Source organism: Aspergillus niger, assembly GCF_000002855.4.
Source record: "Aspergillus niger supercontig An01".
In the NCBI taxonomy this organism is placed as follows: domain Eukaryota; kingdom Fungi; phylum Ascomycota; class Eurotiomycetes; order Eurotiales; family Aspergillaceae; genus Aspergillus; species Aspergillus niger.
The window spans coordinates 2,177,933-2,193,783 of record NT_166518.1 but is presented as its reverse complement, the minus strand read 5'-3'; the positions used below and the strand labels follow the sequence as shown (position 1 = coordinate 2,193,783).

At 50.4% G+C, this 15,851-nt stretch overlaps 7 protein-coding genes across 7 annotated transcripts; 5 read left to right on the top strand and 2 right to left on the bottom strand.

Moving 5' to 3' along the window:
- Positions 1-221: 221 nt before the first annotated feature.
- An01g09160 (uncharacterized protein) lies at positions 222-5,897 on the top strand (the record flags this gene model as incomplete). Its single annotated transcript, XM_059750365.1, has 7 exons — positions 222-530; positions 602-4,198; positions 4,256-4,837; positions 4,887-4,955; positions 5,256-5,292; positions 5,383-5,546; positions 5,643-5,897. 7 exons carry the CDS (start codon positions 222-224, stop codon positions 5,895-5,897), a joined length of 5,013 nt encoding a protein of 1,670 aa, XP_059603281.1.
- Positions 5,898-5,967: 70 nt separating this feature from the next.
- Positions 5,968-6,344, bottom strand: An01g09150 (hypothetical protein; the record flags this gene model as incomplete). The annotated part of the gene is made up of 2 exons (XM_059750359.1): positions 5,968-6,095; positions 6,239-6,344. 2 exons carry the CDS (start codon positions 6,342-6,344, stop codon positions 5,968-5,970), a joined length of 234 nt encoding a protein of 77 aa, XP_059603280.1.
- Positions 6,345-6,477: 133 nt separating this feature from the next.
- Positions 6,478-7,070, top strand: An01g09140 (hypothetical protein; the record flags this gene model as incomplete). Its single annotated transcript, XM_001389297.3, has 2 exons — positions 6,478-6,921; positions 6,990-7,070. The coding sequence occupies 2 exons, from the start codon at positions 6,478-6,480 to the stop codon at positions 7,068-7,070; spliced, it is 525 nt and encodes a 174-aa protein (XP_001389334.3).
- A 66-nt stretch (positions 7,071-7,136) lies between these two features.
- An01g09130 (uncharacterized protein) lies at positions 7,137-8,538 on the top strand (the record flags this gene model as incomplete). Its single annotated transcript, XM_059750346.1, has 3 exons — positions 7,137-8,118; positions 8,335-8,358; positions 8,447-8,538. 3 exons carry the CDS (start codon positions 7,137-7,139, stop codon positions 8,536-8,538), a joined length of 1,098 nt encoding a protein of 365 aa, XP_059603279.1.
- Positions 8,539-8,814: 276 nt separating this feature from the next.
- On the bottom strand, positions 8,815-10,585 carry An01g09120 (mitochondrial 37S ribosomal protein mS35; the record flags this gene model as incomplete). Its single annotated transcript, XM_001389296.3, has 4 exons — positions 8,815-8,947; positions 9,143-9,728; positions 9,805-10,462; positions 10,541-10,585. 4 exons carry the CDS (start codon positions 10,583-10,585, stop codon positions 8,815-8,817), a joined length of 1,422 nt encoding a protein of 473 aa, XP_001389333.3.
- A 123-nt stretch (positions 10,586-10,708) lies between these two features.
- On the top strand, positions 10,709-11,523 carry An01g09110 (uncharacterized protein; the record flags this gene model as incomplete). The annotated part of the gene is made up of 4 exons (XM_059750331.1): positions 10,709-11,048; positions 11,113-11,251; positions 11,309-11,381; positions 11,443-11,523. The coding sequence occupies 4 exons, from the start codon at positions 10,709-10,711 to the stop codon at positions 11,521-11,523; spliced, it is 633 nt and encodes a 210-aa protein (XP_059603278.1).
- A 673-nt stretch (positions 11,524-12,196) lies between these two features.
- An01g09100 (uncharacterized protein) lies at positions 12,197-13,465 on the top strand (the record flags this gene model as incomplete). Its single annotated transcript, XM_001389294.3, has 3 exons — positions 12,197-12,964; positions 13,030-13,344; positions 13,403-13,465. The coding sequence occupies 3 exons, from the start codon at positions 12,197-12,199 to the stop codon at positions 13,463-13,465; spliced, it is 1,146 nt and encodes a 381-aa protein (XP_001389331.1).
- Between the last annotated feature and the right edge of the window lie 2,386 nt (positions 13,466-15,851).

Here is a 15,851-nt window from a genome sequence, read left to right as displayed (position 1 = left end):
TAAGATAAGCGCATCAATATTGCTCCGCCACGGAATTTCGCGTTTGTCGGGGAAACGCGCGAGTCTGGAATCTCATTATCACCCGCTTGGGAATTGGGGGTCCAACTGCAATTATGTTGATGCGCATATTGCTCATTTAACGCTCGCTTTTATGCGAATTTGCTTTGGAATAGCGTTTGTTTTTAGTATTCTGTTGTTGTACTTGTCCTAAGCTCCACATCATGGATCTCCTTTTACAAACGCTCGGTAGCGGCGAGGGGCCGGATAACGCTGACAACGATGGAGATATGGTGAAGGAGCTCTTCGCCAAATTTAACAATCCCACAGCAGGTCGCGAAGAAGAGCTTGCACCGCAATCGAAATCCGAGCCTTCTGTTATGGTTGAAATTCCTGCGACTTCAACCAGTGACCTGTCGCAGTACGATTTCCTTCCCGGACATTTTGATGTCCGCTATGTCATTAGCGAGATATCCGAGGTAGATGCTGGACTGAGCTACCAAGTGAAGCTGCAGAGTGGTGAAACTGAAACGGTGAGTTTTTCATCGGTTTCTTTTGGCTCTCACCTCTCTGTCACATCGCTTATATTTTACTTCTTCCTTAGATGTCCTTCGCGCAACTCCAATCCCTCCAGAACGGACCCGAGTCTCTCTCCAATTTCCTCAACTACGGACCAGATCACTATATCTCCTCTCGATCAGCTTCAGCTATCCCTTCCGAAGAACAGTCTTCCTCTTCTGACTCGGATATACCCGATATGAGGCGTTCCCGGCGCGCTACACGTGGTCAACGATCTGGTTTCACTGCATTCTTTGAGGCCATCAGCAGTGACGAAGGAACCCGCCGCACGAGACGAAAGAGATCGCCTTCAAGTGAGGACATAATTGCTTCTTCTGGAGCCACCTCTAAGAAGCGTCGAGTCTTGCGACGCCGTGACAAGAACACGCGTTCGGTCGTCTCGCTTTCCGATGAGAGCGATTATAGTGCACCCAAAGGCACACGGCATTCTACAAGGACGCGGAAGTCGAAGAAGAAAAGCTTGCGCGAGAGGAATGAGGATGACATCTCAGATGCTGAAGATGCTCCCCGGATGCAGAAGTTCTTTGGGGCCAAGGAATTCTTCCGCAAAGTCCCAGAGCATGATGCATTTCGCCAACGCCATAGGAACGTATGCGAAGTCTGCCACATTATTGGGGATGATTACACGAAAGGTCCTCTGGTGTTCTGTCAAGGATGTACGAGCGCCTATCATCAGGGGTGTCTCGGTCCACGTTCTGCGCGAGAACATCTGGTCACCAAAGTAGCGGAAGACCTATTTCTTCTCCAGTGTCGACGCTGTCTGGGCATTTCTCATGCCAAGGACCCCTCCAACCCACATCAAGGCCGATGTTCGATATGCAATATCAGAGGGAATATGTCAAAACCGATCCGGGAGCGTCTGACACCAAAGCAGGAACAACAACTCCGGCAGCAGAATGGTGGTAAAGATCCTATAACGCCCTTTGACATGTCTCGGGTCAACGACGTCGAGAATCTGCTCTTCCGCTGCACCACATGCCGCAGAGGCTTCCACTTTGAACACTTATCCGAAATAACGCATATGACATGGCAGTGTGAGAGCTGTGCGTCAGTACCTGGAGAGGTTGGCGCGATAGTCGCATGGCGCCCTGTAGTCCACAAGTCAGATGCCGCGAAGGCAGCAGATAGGGAGTACCTCATCAAGTGGAAGAACAAATCCTACAACCATACTACCTGGATGCCGGGCAGCTGGGTTTGGGGCTTCGTGAATCATCACATGCGACGTGCCTTTATGAGGTCAGATAAAAGCCTAGAACCCTGTATGACCGCCGAGGAAGCAATTCCTGAGGACTTCTTGCTGGTGGACATTGTCTTTGATGTAAGATATTCCAGCGCCTCGCCTGATACAGGCCGCAAACATACCTTCGAAGAAGATGTTGCACGTGTGGATGATGTGGTAGAAATGTACGTCAAATTCAAAGGTTTACCGTATGAGGAGGCCACCTGGGACACGCCCCCCGAGCGCAGCAGCAACCCCGAGAGGTGGGAGAGTTTCCGAGCTGCATACGAAGACTGGGTCAAAAGGGAGTATACTCACATACCCAATCAAGACAACCTGAGACGGCGTATTGCTCATGTCAGAAAGCAAAATTTCAGTTCCAATGTTGTCAAAAGTGGGCAGCCAGAGACAATGACAGGCGGGCAGATTATGGATTATCAAAAGGACGGGCTTGACTGGCTCTACTACATGTGGTACAAACAGCAAAACGCTATCTTGGCCGATGAAATGGGTCTCGGTAAGACAATTCAGGTTATCGGTTTAATCGCAACCCTCGTTCAATATCATAAATGCTGGCCTTTCTTGATCGTTGTGCCAAACTCGACGTGTCCAAATTGGCGGAAGGAGATCAAAACATGGGTTCCCTCACTGCGGGTAGTCACATACTATGGATCAGCATTCTCTCGGAAGTTAGCGCAAGATTATGAAATGTTCGCTGATGACGATACTAGCCTTCGGTGTCACGTCGTCGTAGCTTCGTACGAAACCCTGGTCGACGACGCATCCCGGAGACTGCTATCGAAAGTACCTTGGGCTGGCCTCATCGTGGACGAGGGGCAACGGCTAAAGAACGACAAAAGTCAACTTTACGATGCATTGTCGCGAATCAGATTTCCATTCAAGATCCTCTTGACGGGCACTCCCCTCCAGAATAACATTAGAGAACTCTTCAATTTGTTGCAATTCTGCGATCCGTCCAAGAGGGCAGATGACCTTGAAAATGAGTATGGGGATCTATCAACGGAGAATATACTTGAATTACATAACATGATCCGTCCATTCTTTCTGCGACGAACAAAAGCTCAAGTTCTCAGTTTTCTCCCCCCGGTGGCGCAGATTATCGTCCCTGTTTCGATGACTACGGTGCAGAAGAAATTGTACAAATTTATTTTGGCCAAAAATCCTCAGCTCATCAAGGCGATCTTCCAGAGGAAAGAAGGCACTCGTGCCCTGAAACAAACTGAGAAACATAATCTAAACAATATTCTGATGCAGCTACGGAAATGCCTGTGTCACCCGTTTGTTTACAGTAGGGCGATTGAAGAGAAAACGAGCAACGCGGCCGTATCGCATCGGCATCTGGTGGATGCAGCTGCTAAGTTCCAGCTACTGGAACTTATGCTGCCAAAACTCAAGAACCGCGGCCACAGAGTTCTAATATTCAGTCAATTCCTCGAGAATTTGGACATTATCGAAGACTTTCTGGAAGGTGTCGGTTTAACGTATCTTCGCCTCGATGGGAGGATGTCATCGCTTGAGAAGCAGAAGACGATTGATGCATACAACGCCGAAGAGTCGCCGTACTTTGCATTCCTCCTGTCAACTCGATCTGGTGGGGTTGGGATTAATCTAGCTACCGCCGATACTGTAATTATCATGGATCCCGATTTCAACCCACATCAGGATATGCAGGCATTGTCCCGTGCTCATCGCATAGGACAAAAAAACAAGGTCCTCGTCTTTCAGCTCATGACCCGGGCAAGTGCCGAAGAGAAGATCATGCAGATTGGCAAGAAGAAAATGGTACTCGACCATGTCCTTATTGACCGCATGGTTTCGGAGGAAGACGATGGACGAGACCTGGAGACTATTCTGCGGCACGGTGCTCAGGCCTTGTTTGATGACGATGACTCTGGCGACGTGCGCTATGATTCCGAATCGGTTGACAAGCTTCTTGACCGCAGTCAAGCCGAGCAAGCTAGCACACCCGATGACAGCAATCAGGGTAATCAATTTAGTTTTGCTCGGGTTTGGGCGAACGATAACCAGAATCTCGAGGATCAACTGCAGAACGTGGAGGAAGAGCCTGCGCCAAGTGCAGATGTTTGGGAAAAGATCCTACGGGAGCGAGAGCAGGCAGCTGCCGAGGAAGCCAGACGAAAAGCTGAAACCCTTGGTCGTGGGAAACGTAAACGGACTGCTGTTGATTACGCGAACGACGCATTAATGGAGCTGTCGCCTAACAAAGACCGCCCTGCTCGTGAGCAGGCGGAGAGTGACAGGGAATTTAGAGCGGACGACGCAATGGAATCAGAATCTGATTTTGCACCCGATTTAGATTCCGACGACATGGGTCAGGTCGCTAAAACGTCCAAAGGTGAGGGCGCCCTTGCATCGAGTAAGGTCATCTGGTGAACTAACAATGCCACAGTGCATGCATTTCAACGCGTCCCACAGCAGGACCTACCGCCCCCGCTAGATGGGAACGTAGAGCCCGTTCCTCATCAGGGGCCACCCTGTATAGCATGCAATCGGGTCCACGTGGTTGGACATTGCCGCCTGAAGATGGCCGGCGTCGAACACTGCCCTCTGTGCGGACTCGCCCATTATGGGTATTCGCGTACATGTCCGCATTTGCGATCGGATACTCAAGTTTCCCGAATGCTTGCTGCCCTGAAAGAGAGCACTGAGGACCGTGAACTTGTCCAGCTAGCTAAGAAATACCTAAATGGGATCCGTGGAGACCTTGCACAGCGTAAGAGGAAGCAGGCCAGTAAGGCTGCATCGAGTCTCACAAACCATGGCATACCCACCACCAATTCTAATGCTAATCCCGTTGTGGCGACGAACTCTCCGATGATCGATCTTACCGGACAACACAACACACAGACCACACATGAAGTACCTAGTGCCGTTGGCGCGACCAACTCCTCCACAATCGATCTTACCACAAATGATGGCACACGCCAGTCGACCTATCAACAGCCACCGTGGGGGGCCTCTCAGCCATTTCCTAATCATTATGGATATTCGGGACATGGAGTATAGATAGGATTTAGGCGGCAAGGAGTGGATGGTGCATGGCGTAAAGGCATATACGGGGATTCCTCTCGGCATTGTTGGGCGTACGGGCTGCAATCTTGCATCGCTATGGATGCATGTACATACTGAGTGATACATAGACATCATATCCAATAATATCATTGGCATGACTGGAATTATCCGAACTGAACCTGAGGCACTTTCCCTTTGGGGCTGCAAATCAAATCGGTCACATGTTGTTGTGGCCTTTCGGTTTCTCCCGCCGTCGATTTCCCTCCTTGCAGCTGTCATCGCATTCCTCACTGGACCCCTGGCTGATATACTTACACTTAAAGCAGACCAAATCCCCTCTAACCTGACGAGATGGTTATATCCGGAACCCCCACCAAATCTTGTGGGATAGCTTCTTATCTTCCAGAAGATGCCAACATTTCTCGAGTCGCACAATGGTCTTGGTGAAAAAGCCGCACCATCGCTGATAGGGCTGTAAGTATAGAGAATATCGGCATTGTGTCTCAACTCTATCTCTATTTGACTAATCACAGGAGGCCGTTTACTGTTGATCTACTGGGCAGTTGGTGTCGCTATGTCACCAACACCAATGGCTGATATGGCCGTTTGTATCGCCACGTTTTATCGGCAATCAATGTTTCAAAGAATGAAGAACTGTGATCGACTTGGTTCATACAGAGGATGGGAGCTTCCAACGGTATCACAGCTTTCGAAAATACAATGCAAAGTGGTTAAACCATGTATACTGCCAACATGGATGTTGGCAGCTTCCCGCCTTTGACAATCATCACAGGGAAACAAGGGAGTCCACGGGATACAGGAGGGATCATGGCAGAAAGGGAACAATATAATGGCTGTCAAAGGGTTCCAACTTCCAAGGATGGGGCACTGTGTCCCCAGCGAAACCGACAAGACAGACCAAAACAGCATGTGTGCCAAAGTGGGAGGGCTGCAGCCATCCGAGCCGGATGTTGTACTGGCCAACATCATCGGACAAACACTGGCGGAATTGAGCCACAACTGGACTGAAGTCGGGGACTGGTGTTGAAGCGCCTTGGGGGCTCTTTCACGTTACTCTCCTACTGCCTTTCTACCTTTTTGGATGTCTGCTCTGCAATTTAGCGGAACCTTCCTTTCTCTAGCTGAGGGTGTTTACGGTGACTCCCGAATAATCTCTTGTATCCTGCACCTGATGCCCTCCCTCCTTTCTTACCTTTAATGGCATTGTCCGTATAAGCTTTCTTATCTTATATATTATGCAATCATCTATATTTAAGTTCTTCTGCTTGAATTTGTCCTTGTGATTCCAAATTTCCCGCGTCATTACTGTTATCCAATGCCCGCTGCCGGCTTCAGTGAATGGTAGTGACAATTTTCTGGCTCATACACCGAAGCTATTCACCACGCGCTCCGGAACGCGCACTCGCCTACCGTCGACCTTATTTTCTCTCCCTCCTACCTCTTGATTCTTTGGCTTCCTCTTCAACACCTTCATCTCTTTTCCATCTCTCCCCTCCCCTTGGCCGCTTACCGCTTCACTTGAAGCTAGGATCCATCACTACCTACACCCCATCTCTACACGAGACGTTATCCAAATCCCTGGTTGCAGTTTATGCTGCCAACCCATGATGTCTTCCGCGATTCATCCTCAGTACTTCTGTACTCGTCCTAATGGCACCTTCACCCCCCTTATCGCTGTGGATGAGCTCCCCTCGCACATCTCGATTCGTGGAGCTCCCCGTGTACTAGCAGCTAGTGAGACGCAAGGAATGACGAGCCTTGGGATTGTACAAACGAGACCCCAGACCTATGTCGTTGAAGGAGCTAGCCCCGCTTCCACTCGAGGAACATCCACAAATTCGACCGGATACCGCACCCGTGACTCCGATTTACAGGCCGCGTTGATGAGAGTCCTATCTGATGAGTGTCTTCCGGCAAACGAGCGTTTGGCAATTACATCGTTAATACAGCATGGCGTTTCTCGCGGCATGTTTGCACCCAGTTCGTCCAGTAACGGCTGGTTGGTGCCAAATAGTGGCGGTGGTATCGCTGGCAATGTGGGTTCCAGGCAGGTGAGTGTTAATATGTAGCACTGCAGAGATTTAGGGTAAGAAAAGGCGAATAACTGACCCTCAATCAGGGACCTCACTACAATACCAAGAAAGAATACTGTTCGTACTGGATTCGCCATGGCGAGTGTGACTATCAGCAGCAAGGCTAGTTTTCAGGTGTCTGATTGTGTAGTATGACCACTAACATGACCATAGGGTGCCTTTACAAACATGAGATGCCCGGCGACCCGGCAATGCTTGAGAAGCTTGGCCTCCGTGACATCCCCCGCTGGTACCGTGAGAAGTACGGCATCCCTAGCCTGCTACCGAATGGGCATGTTCATCCTCGTCATCAAATCGGCCATGCTCTGCCACTGGCGGACAATGGCGGTTTCGGAGCGGTCCACAATCCATCCCGCCTCGCGACAAATGTAATTTCAGACATTTCTGATATTGAGAAGGAGTCTCGGCAGAAGACTCATTATGCTATTCAGCACTCACCAGTTGCACTTCCTGGTTCGTCACGGCCTGTCTATACAACCGCAGGACCGGCCAGGGCTCAGGTTCCTCAGAGGCACGGAGCAAAGAATTCCTCGAAAATGGACCTTTTATCCTTTGACCCTCTGCCAGAATACCCCAGCTATACGTCCGTGGAAACTGCGCCCGGGAAGGTACGCACACTGACCGGCTCAAATGGCACCGCCGCCTTTGCGAATGTCAATGACAACGAGCGCGAGGACTTCGTCCGCAGTATACAATCTCTGATGCCGGCTCCAATGTCCGGAAGCTCGGAGTACCTGCTGGCCGGTAGTTCCCTCTACAAGCCTCGTTCCAAGAAGGCACAAAAATCCCGCCGGTTGTATCAGCCCCGGCCTGCTGTCCCGAAGCAGGAATCCGAACCTGAAGCAGGCGAAGTAGATGCCTTCAGTGGAACTCATAGAGGCTATGGCACTGCTCCGCCGAGCGTTGGATCTCCTATTTCCAAGATTGACCACCCGGGGGCCTTGGCCAGCCCGAACATCCGGTCTGCCCTAGATAGCGCGTCCGAGCCGGCTACTCGCGGTGCCTCCCCTTTAACCCAGTCCGGCACTGCATCTTCGGACTCGAGTCCTGACCATGTTCGCGACCGACACAAAGATAAAAATGAACACAAAGCGACCTTCGGCGCTATCGGTACCAAGAGAGGTTATCGTAAGTCGTCTGACGGATCCTCCGAAGGTGACCTCTTAGGCCTGGGCACCAAGGACGATGATTAAAGCCCGGCCGTCCAACCAATCCCGCCGCTTGGGTACTTTTGCACTGCTCAAGCCATTTTCAAGTAAATATGAGGCGTAACTATACAAGGTCTCAATCCTTTATGATATGATACACGACACGGAAGGGAACGACTGCTAGTCGAACTAAATATACCTACAACGTTGATGAGTCCGGCAGGTGTGGATGGCTCAAGGATGCCAGGTAATTATATTATTGCCATCGGCATTTAATTCTCTCTGGTTCTCATCTGTGCCCAGACCAGATGTCTCTCCTTTCGTTCTCGGTTTAGGTTGGAATGGGAAGGAGTGGTCATCAAGATACATACAACCGGCGCAAGGCACGGCGGACTGTCAGACTTTCACAATCGAGGTTCTGTGCTGAAGGTTCCGGTGGTCTGCTTTGTCTTCTGTCCTCTGATTCTTTTTACATGTGCTAATTATGGGTTTCGATTGCTGTTGTGTTCTCTTCTTTTCTGTGTGTTTTTACCATCTTGCGTTCTCTGTTCCTCTGGTTTTTTCTTTGTTCAAACGGTTTGGTATGCTGGATATTATAGCATTTCTCATGTCTATAGTATCAGATACATATCAAAACCTAATAATATATGGAAATTAAAATCAAGAGAGCCGTTGAGGACCAGTTCATGTTCATCCGATGCGGTTAGGTACGATCGGACAATGTCGGGATCGATAAAGGTAAGAAAGTAAGTAAAGTGCCAGTTAACGATGAATGAGATATAATACATTGACATAAGATAAAGTGTCTAATACAACCGTGCGAAATATGCGCCGCCCTGTTTTGTCTGAGCTTATACAGGTCAAAGAAAATACTACAGTATACCCTCTCAAACAGACACATCAGGTTACCATATGGACATACTCCCCCCGTTTCTCGTAAGTTATAACGATCATGGTGAAGTGAGGTGTGGTGTGGTGTTTGTTTCCATTGAAATCCCTTCAAAACTCATCTCAGCTCAAGCTCGGCTCACCGAACCCTCTTCTTCTGAGCCTTCGCATTGACCTTCACCGCAACCTTCTCCCGCTCTTCCGTGGCCTTTGCGTTCAACGCAGGGTTCAAAGCCGGCAGGGTCCGCGCCGCCTGCAGAACGACCTTGTTGCCGTCCACCCGCTCCTGCTGCTGACGCTGTCTCTCAGCACGAGTGGCCTCCAGCTGCTTCTTGCGCTCGGGCGTCATAACCCAGGACTCAGGGAAGCGGCGCGTAACCTTGGGCTTGTGGTGACGCAGATCGAGAGGGATGTCGGCGAATGAGTCACCCTCCTTCGCTTCCTTGATCAACGACTTGATGGTGTCACCAAGGTAGCGCTTGTTTTGGGCGCGAAGCGGGAATTTCTCGCAGGACATGCGCACAATATCGGTTTGGGGGTTGTAGCGGACACCGACGAGTTTAAGGAAGGTCTGGCGTTGCGCTTCGGTGAGGTATTTGGGGGTCAGATCTTTGGACGACAGCTCCACGACGACCTTGGGTTCGGCGGGGTGCTGCTCGCCCATGTATGTCGTGTAGCGGAAGCGGAGGATGTGAGATTCGGGAGGGAGAGTGAAGGGTTTGGCGAGCTCTAGTGCGGTTTATCAGCAAAAGGGATCATGTCTGGCATGGAGGGGAGACTATGTGGTATGTGGGTGACTGCGTACTGCTCAGCAATGGCATATCCCAAGCGGCGATTCGAGCGTATTCTCTGATTTCACGATGCTGTTCGAGTTGTGCGTAGGCCATGCTCGTCATTTCGTCATCGTTGAAATCCTCATCACCGTCCTCGACGAGAGCCAAATCGTCTGGTTCGTCTTCCGCCCAGAATCCGTTCGATCTGATTTTCGGTTCCTCGAATCGCAGATATGTTTGTCTTTCGATCTGGAAGACTTCCTTGTCGAGCTCGGCGAACATGGCGGCACGGGCCTCGGGGTCGTTGTATTCGGAAACAAGAGCACGGTTCGCTTCGTCGAACTCCTGTCGCTCTTCCGGAGACATCAAGTCATATTGCTCCCGCTCCTCTTTCGAGAGGAAATCGGGCGAGTATTCGGGTGCCGGGGGCAGGTCCTGCGGACGAGGGCGCTTGGGCTCCTCAGGGACGAGCGGATCTTCAGAGACGAGGGAAATGGGCGTCACGGAGAATTGGCGGAAGGGGGTGACGATAGGCCCTCTCCGGGCCATAAAGAAGGCCGAGCGGCCCAGCGACCGAGCTACTGAGGCCATTGGGGGAGGGGAAAGTCTGGGGATATTGGGATTGAGAGGCGCAGTGGAGGAAGTTCGGCGGATGTTTTTCATTTCCTTCCATCGCCGCGTGCCACTAAACTGTTTTGGGAAGGCAGTGCCTTTCACCGCCGAACAATTGGCTGGAACTACTTACTACTGCTACTATCAACTTCGTACTTGCCTTTGCATCTTCCCGCGCCAACTCCATCCAGTGTCTGCCATGCTGGGTGTCAGTCTGTGGATGTTACGGCACTGACTATATTCCCTAGGGACTGATATGGTTGGCAAGATCGGCCACATTTGGAGTCTTGTTCCGTGCGGGATATCACCCGCCTACTAACCATCATGCCGTCCCCTTTCCCACCAAATGCCACTACGAAGGTGTGCTTCGTGACTGTGGGTGCTACAGCTTCTTTTCATCTTCTTCTTCAGTCGGTACTATCGGACCAGTGTCTGCTGTCTTTACAGAAACTAGGGTTTACCCACCTACTTTTGCAATATGGCAAGGACGGCCAGGCTCTTTGGGATGAATTTCAGAGCAGATGCCCCCCTGACAGTGAAAGCCGACATGGACTTGAGATTGCCGGATTTGACTTCAACCAGGCCGGACTAGACGAGGAGATGGGCTTGACTCGAGCTGATCCGTCTGAGGGTCGAGTCGGGGGACTAATCATCAGCCATGCTGGTAATGCCCATGTCTATTGTATCTCCAATGCCTGATTGAGGTGGCTGACATGGTTTGGGTCTAGGATCGGGAAGTATTCTTGGAGCATTACGGCTTGGTGTGCCGCTTGTTGTTGTACCAAACCCAACCCTGAAGGATAATCACCAGGAAGAACTGGCACGGGAACTGCAAGAGCAGGGATATGTTGTCGCCAGCAACTACTGGTACGCTGCTTTTCCAGTCTTTAGGGTCGGGTGATGTTGACGAGCTCACTCCTCCAGGGAAATATCGAGCGCACTCGCTCATGCAGAAAAGCTGCGAGCCCAGATGCTGGCTTGGCCGCCTGTGTGTGGAGTAAGCCAGCGGCGCCAGCCAACGCTGGAGAGCGTGATGTCTGACGAACTGGGCTTCTTAGATTGAAGTCGCCTTTGGGTTTTTGTCACTAGCACCGGCCGCATCCAGTCTACCGGGCGCATTGATAGCGATTCAACTGTAAGTTGTATGGGATGAAACTGCCACCATGTGGTACGACTATAATTATCGCGACTATGGAAGTCATCTGGTATCTGGCTGTGAGTCTTCAATCAGTAGGGGTCTGAAGACTGAAAAGCTAGGGAAGGTAAAACAAACGATCTTGGGACTGGAGTCGCCAGTGTCTTGGGCAATCCGCCGTATTGTGGCTTAACAAACGCTTAGATATAGGTTATTGGCAATGTATCTGTAGGAGTAGCCGATCCATTTGGTATGATTGAAGGAATCAAACATATTCATATCTTTAATGATTGACTGGCTAGTGAGGCAAGTAAGATGAGCATTCTACCCTGTTATGATGAATTGTAGATAGAGCTATAGTTGGGATTCGGGGACTTTGAAGCGGCGCTGGTCTGTGCTTCCCATTCCTCGACCCCAAAAACATACGCGCAGAACAACCCGCAGCTATCCTTCCCTCCGGCCTGGCTTGCTCTACTTTGTGACCTTGCAGAAGAGCAATCGAGCTCCAGCACTTCACAGAGAAAAGTCCTGCGACATCGTTCGAGTTCCGCGTCCTCGCCCAGCAACCGACCAGGCCGCGGGGCCTCTCCGTGCCTTTGACGACAACAAAACACCCGCGCCCTTCGATCTCTCCTCCCTCTTCCCCGATCCCCAATCCCCAACATTCTCCCCACGCAATGGCAGAGGCCACCCTCCACAACGCTCCGATCGTCATTGACAATGGCAGCGGGACCATCCGCGCTGGCTTTGCCGGTGAAGAGATCCCCTCCTGCTACTTCCCCTCGTTCGTGGGCCGGCCCAAACATCCGCGGGTGATGGCCGGCGGTCTCGAAGGCGACGTCTTTATCGGACAACGAGCTCAGGAATTGCGCGGCTTGCTCAAGATTCGTTACCCTCTGGAACATGGAATTGTAACAGACTGGGATGATATGGAGAAAATCTGGCACTACGTGTACGAGAACGAGCTGAAAACGCTGCCGGAGGAACACCCCGTGCTCCTGACTGAGCCACCGCTCAACCCACGCAAGAACCGCGACGCTGCCGCCCAAATTATGTTCGAGACATTCAACGTTCCTGCGCTGTACACCTCGATTCAAGCTGTGCTATCATTGTACGCGTCCGGTCGGACAACAGGTGTGGTCCTCGATTCAGGGGATGGTGTGTCCCATGCGGTGCCAGTGTTCGAAGGTTTCGCGATCCCGAACAGTATACGGCGGATTGATGTGGCGGGTCGGGATGTGACGGAGCAGTTGCAACTACTGTTACGAAAGAACGGACATGTGCTGCATACCAGTGCGGAGAAGGAGGTCGTCCGCATGATCAAGGAGAAGGTGTGCTACGTTTCGCTGGATCCGAAGCGAGAGGAGAAAGACTGGATGAATAGTTATCACAAGTCGGAGACGAAGTCTGTCGACTATGCGCTGCCTGATGGGCATAAGATCAAGGTACCTACTTCTTCTCTTAGGTTTTGCTGATCGGATTGAATGGGGCTAATGGCAAACCATGACAGATCGGACAAGAACGCTACCGCGCCCCCGAGATCCTCTTCGATCCGGAACTTATTGGCTTGGAGTACCCCGGTGTACATCAAATCGTGCAGGACGCCATTACCCGCACGGATCTCGACTTGCGGAAGTCTCTCTACCTCAATATCGTTCTGTCTGGTGGATCAACGCTGTGCAAGAATTTCCCGGACCGGTTGATGCGCGAGATCAAGCGTCTGGCCGTGGAGGATATGAAGATCCGAATCTCTGCTCCCGCGGAACGGAAGTACACGACATGGATCGGAGGTGGTATTCTTGCTGGCTTGAGCACCTTCCGGAAGGTAGGTTTCTATTCTGTCGCCCTACATCAAGGAACCTTTGACTAACTCCTTAAAACAGATGTGGGTGAGCGCAGACGAATGGCACGAAGACCCCGAGATCATCCACCGGAAGTTCGCCTAAAAAGTGCTTGCCTTATCGGATGACATCAATCTCAGGGACCTGCACGATCAACGTATCCACTTCCGCACCTGCAGCTCGCAGACTTCGCGACAGGATCCGTTCACTGCAAGGACTGAACATGCAAGCTACTAGCTAGAAAAGACATCAATGGTGATGCTCACAATGGTCAGCAGCAGCTTTTAATAGATACCCCTCTTTTCTGTTCGCCTCGATTATTCAAGCTGCCATACCCATCTGCCACTCATACTACGCTTCTAACCTTCCACTATTTAACTATCTGAGGCAAGATACATCTTCTCTGGGTGGTTTTTAGTGTCTATCCCGCATCGGATGAGCTCACTAGCACATCTACCTATCTTATGCTGCTTCCCTTAGCCTCTAACCATACATACCTAGCGACATGTACTCCGACTACGAGGAAAGACATGAATCTACATTCTACTTTGCTTTACTACTTCTACTTTTCTCCTTTTTTCCAATCATATCTCCTTATTTCTCGCTGATATTGCGTGCCACGCTCTGAAGTTTTGTGTACATATTGGATGGATAGATGAGAATATACGAGTCCTACAAACAATTTCGTCATTGTGTGGCCTGCCGGCGTTCATTTGGAGCTAATAAACCGAAATCTAGTGACAACATGCTGGGCACTTTATCATGTACGATGATGATGGCTATAGGAGATGAATAATAATATGATAGATCAGGGTCCGACGTATACATACCCAGCTTCTGCATTCACATAGGAAGTACGGTAGAAACCTTTCCAAAGAACCAAGAATTATATTGATTTTCTCCCTTTGGTACACCCTACTCAAACTGGAAGAACTGAAGTAATGGACATAAGAGACTCTGAAAAGCTTTGGCTAAAAAAAACCCTTATCTGGTCGTTAGCACCAGTTTCAGCTATAGAGAGAAGAAGGGAAAAGGAGTAAAAAGGCCTCAACCGACCCACCACCAAACAAAGCATTGATACTTGCTTGTTATGGACCTCTACTCGCTGCTTGTGGCCATGCTCCCTCACACCATAGAGTCTTCCAACCATCATTCCAACAGCTACCCCCGTAGCTAACAGTCTTGTGTGATGTATCCGAAATCTAAGAGATCCTTTACATCATGGTCTCGGGTGGTAGCCCACAGATGAACTGCCCCTGTAGAGGGGTATCCCTCGTGTCGCAATAGTCTGCCTTGTCCTCTGGACAGAGTGGTGCGGAGCCCAACCAAACACTTTTTCCTGAATCAATCTCCTACATACTGCTATCGCAGTCTGCTTGTGCTCCGGATATGGCAATGAGGGCTACTGCAAGGGTGTTCCAATAGATCATGATGATGAAGATGGGTCTTCAGATGGTATGAAGGGAGGTAGTCAGACTGTGCATGGGGGTTGACTTCATATACCACCAGCGCCATAACATTGGATGCTGACAGCGGTATAGCTGCTCTAATGAACGCCTTTTACTTGCCAATGAGAGATTTGTATTCAGACTCGAGATGAGAAGCTGAGGATATAGGGAATTCGCACTAAATGTCGCATACGACGGATGTGGTCTCAAGGAATGTTGCAGTATCACCTTGTTGGCTCCTCAGCATGCATAGTTGAGTGCCTCACATCAAATTCGCGGAACCTTGCGATATTGCTTCCAGTCCGTGCGAATGAACAATGGAACGAGCTAGGATGCGGCGTATGCTGAAAGCACTGCGAAGCTTGGTATAGCTGTCCGCCTTTCTCGAAGCATACAGTTCGCGCATTTGACGCCGTTGCATCACCCAAGCTTCCAAAAGAAGACGAATCTTCAGCTTAAACCCATCAAAATGACATGATCCTGCGGGGGAGGACACACTGACTGGTGATGCAGATCGTTCAGATGGGGTTGGAGTGCTGGTGTCGCATGCATGCGGCGGATGAATTATCCATTAACATTTTCGCGTCTAGACCAAGGCGTGAATATGAGCCAGCTGAGTGCTTTGAGTTGAATCGATCAGTAGATGGGTAAATCTTCAGTAATGGCAAGACTGTAGTTTTAGTAATAAACAGGAGCAGTGGGATGGATGAAGACGGGAGAAGTAGTTACTAGTTGAGGAAGGAGCGTTTAGCTAACGCTGCTATCTAACCAATCTTCATGTGACACCCTAGACTTGAACGTCTTGGTCACTGTACCAGAATTCTTATACTCCCATGTACAATCTATTGCAGTTTGCTGTCTCTCTGCCGTATCTACTACTGGATGGCAGCATACTCTACCCCCTTAACCAGAGGCAAAGCCTTGAAGGGGCCAACATTTCATCCCAGTCAACCCCTAGAATCAGCAGGACTAATCTGAAGAAACAGTCATCTACCAGAAAGATCCCCACAGTACCTAATAGCTACTAGTGATCTAGTAAGTGT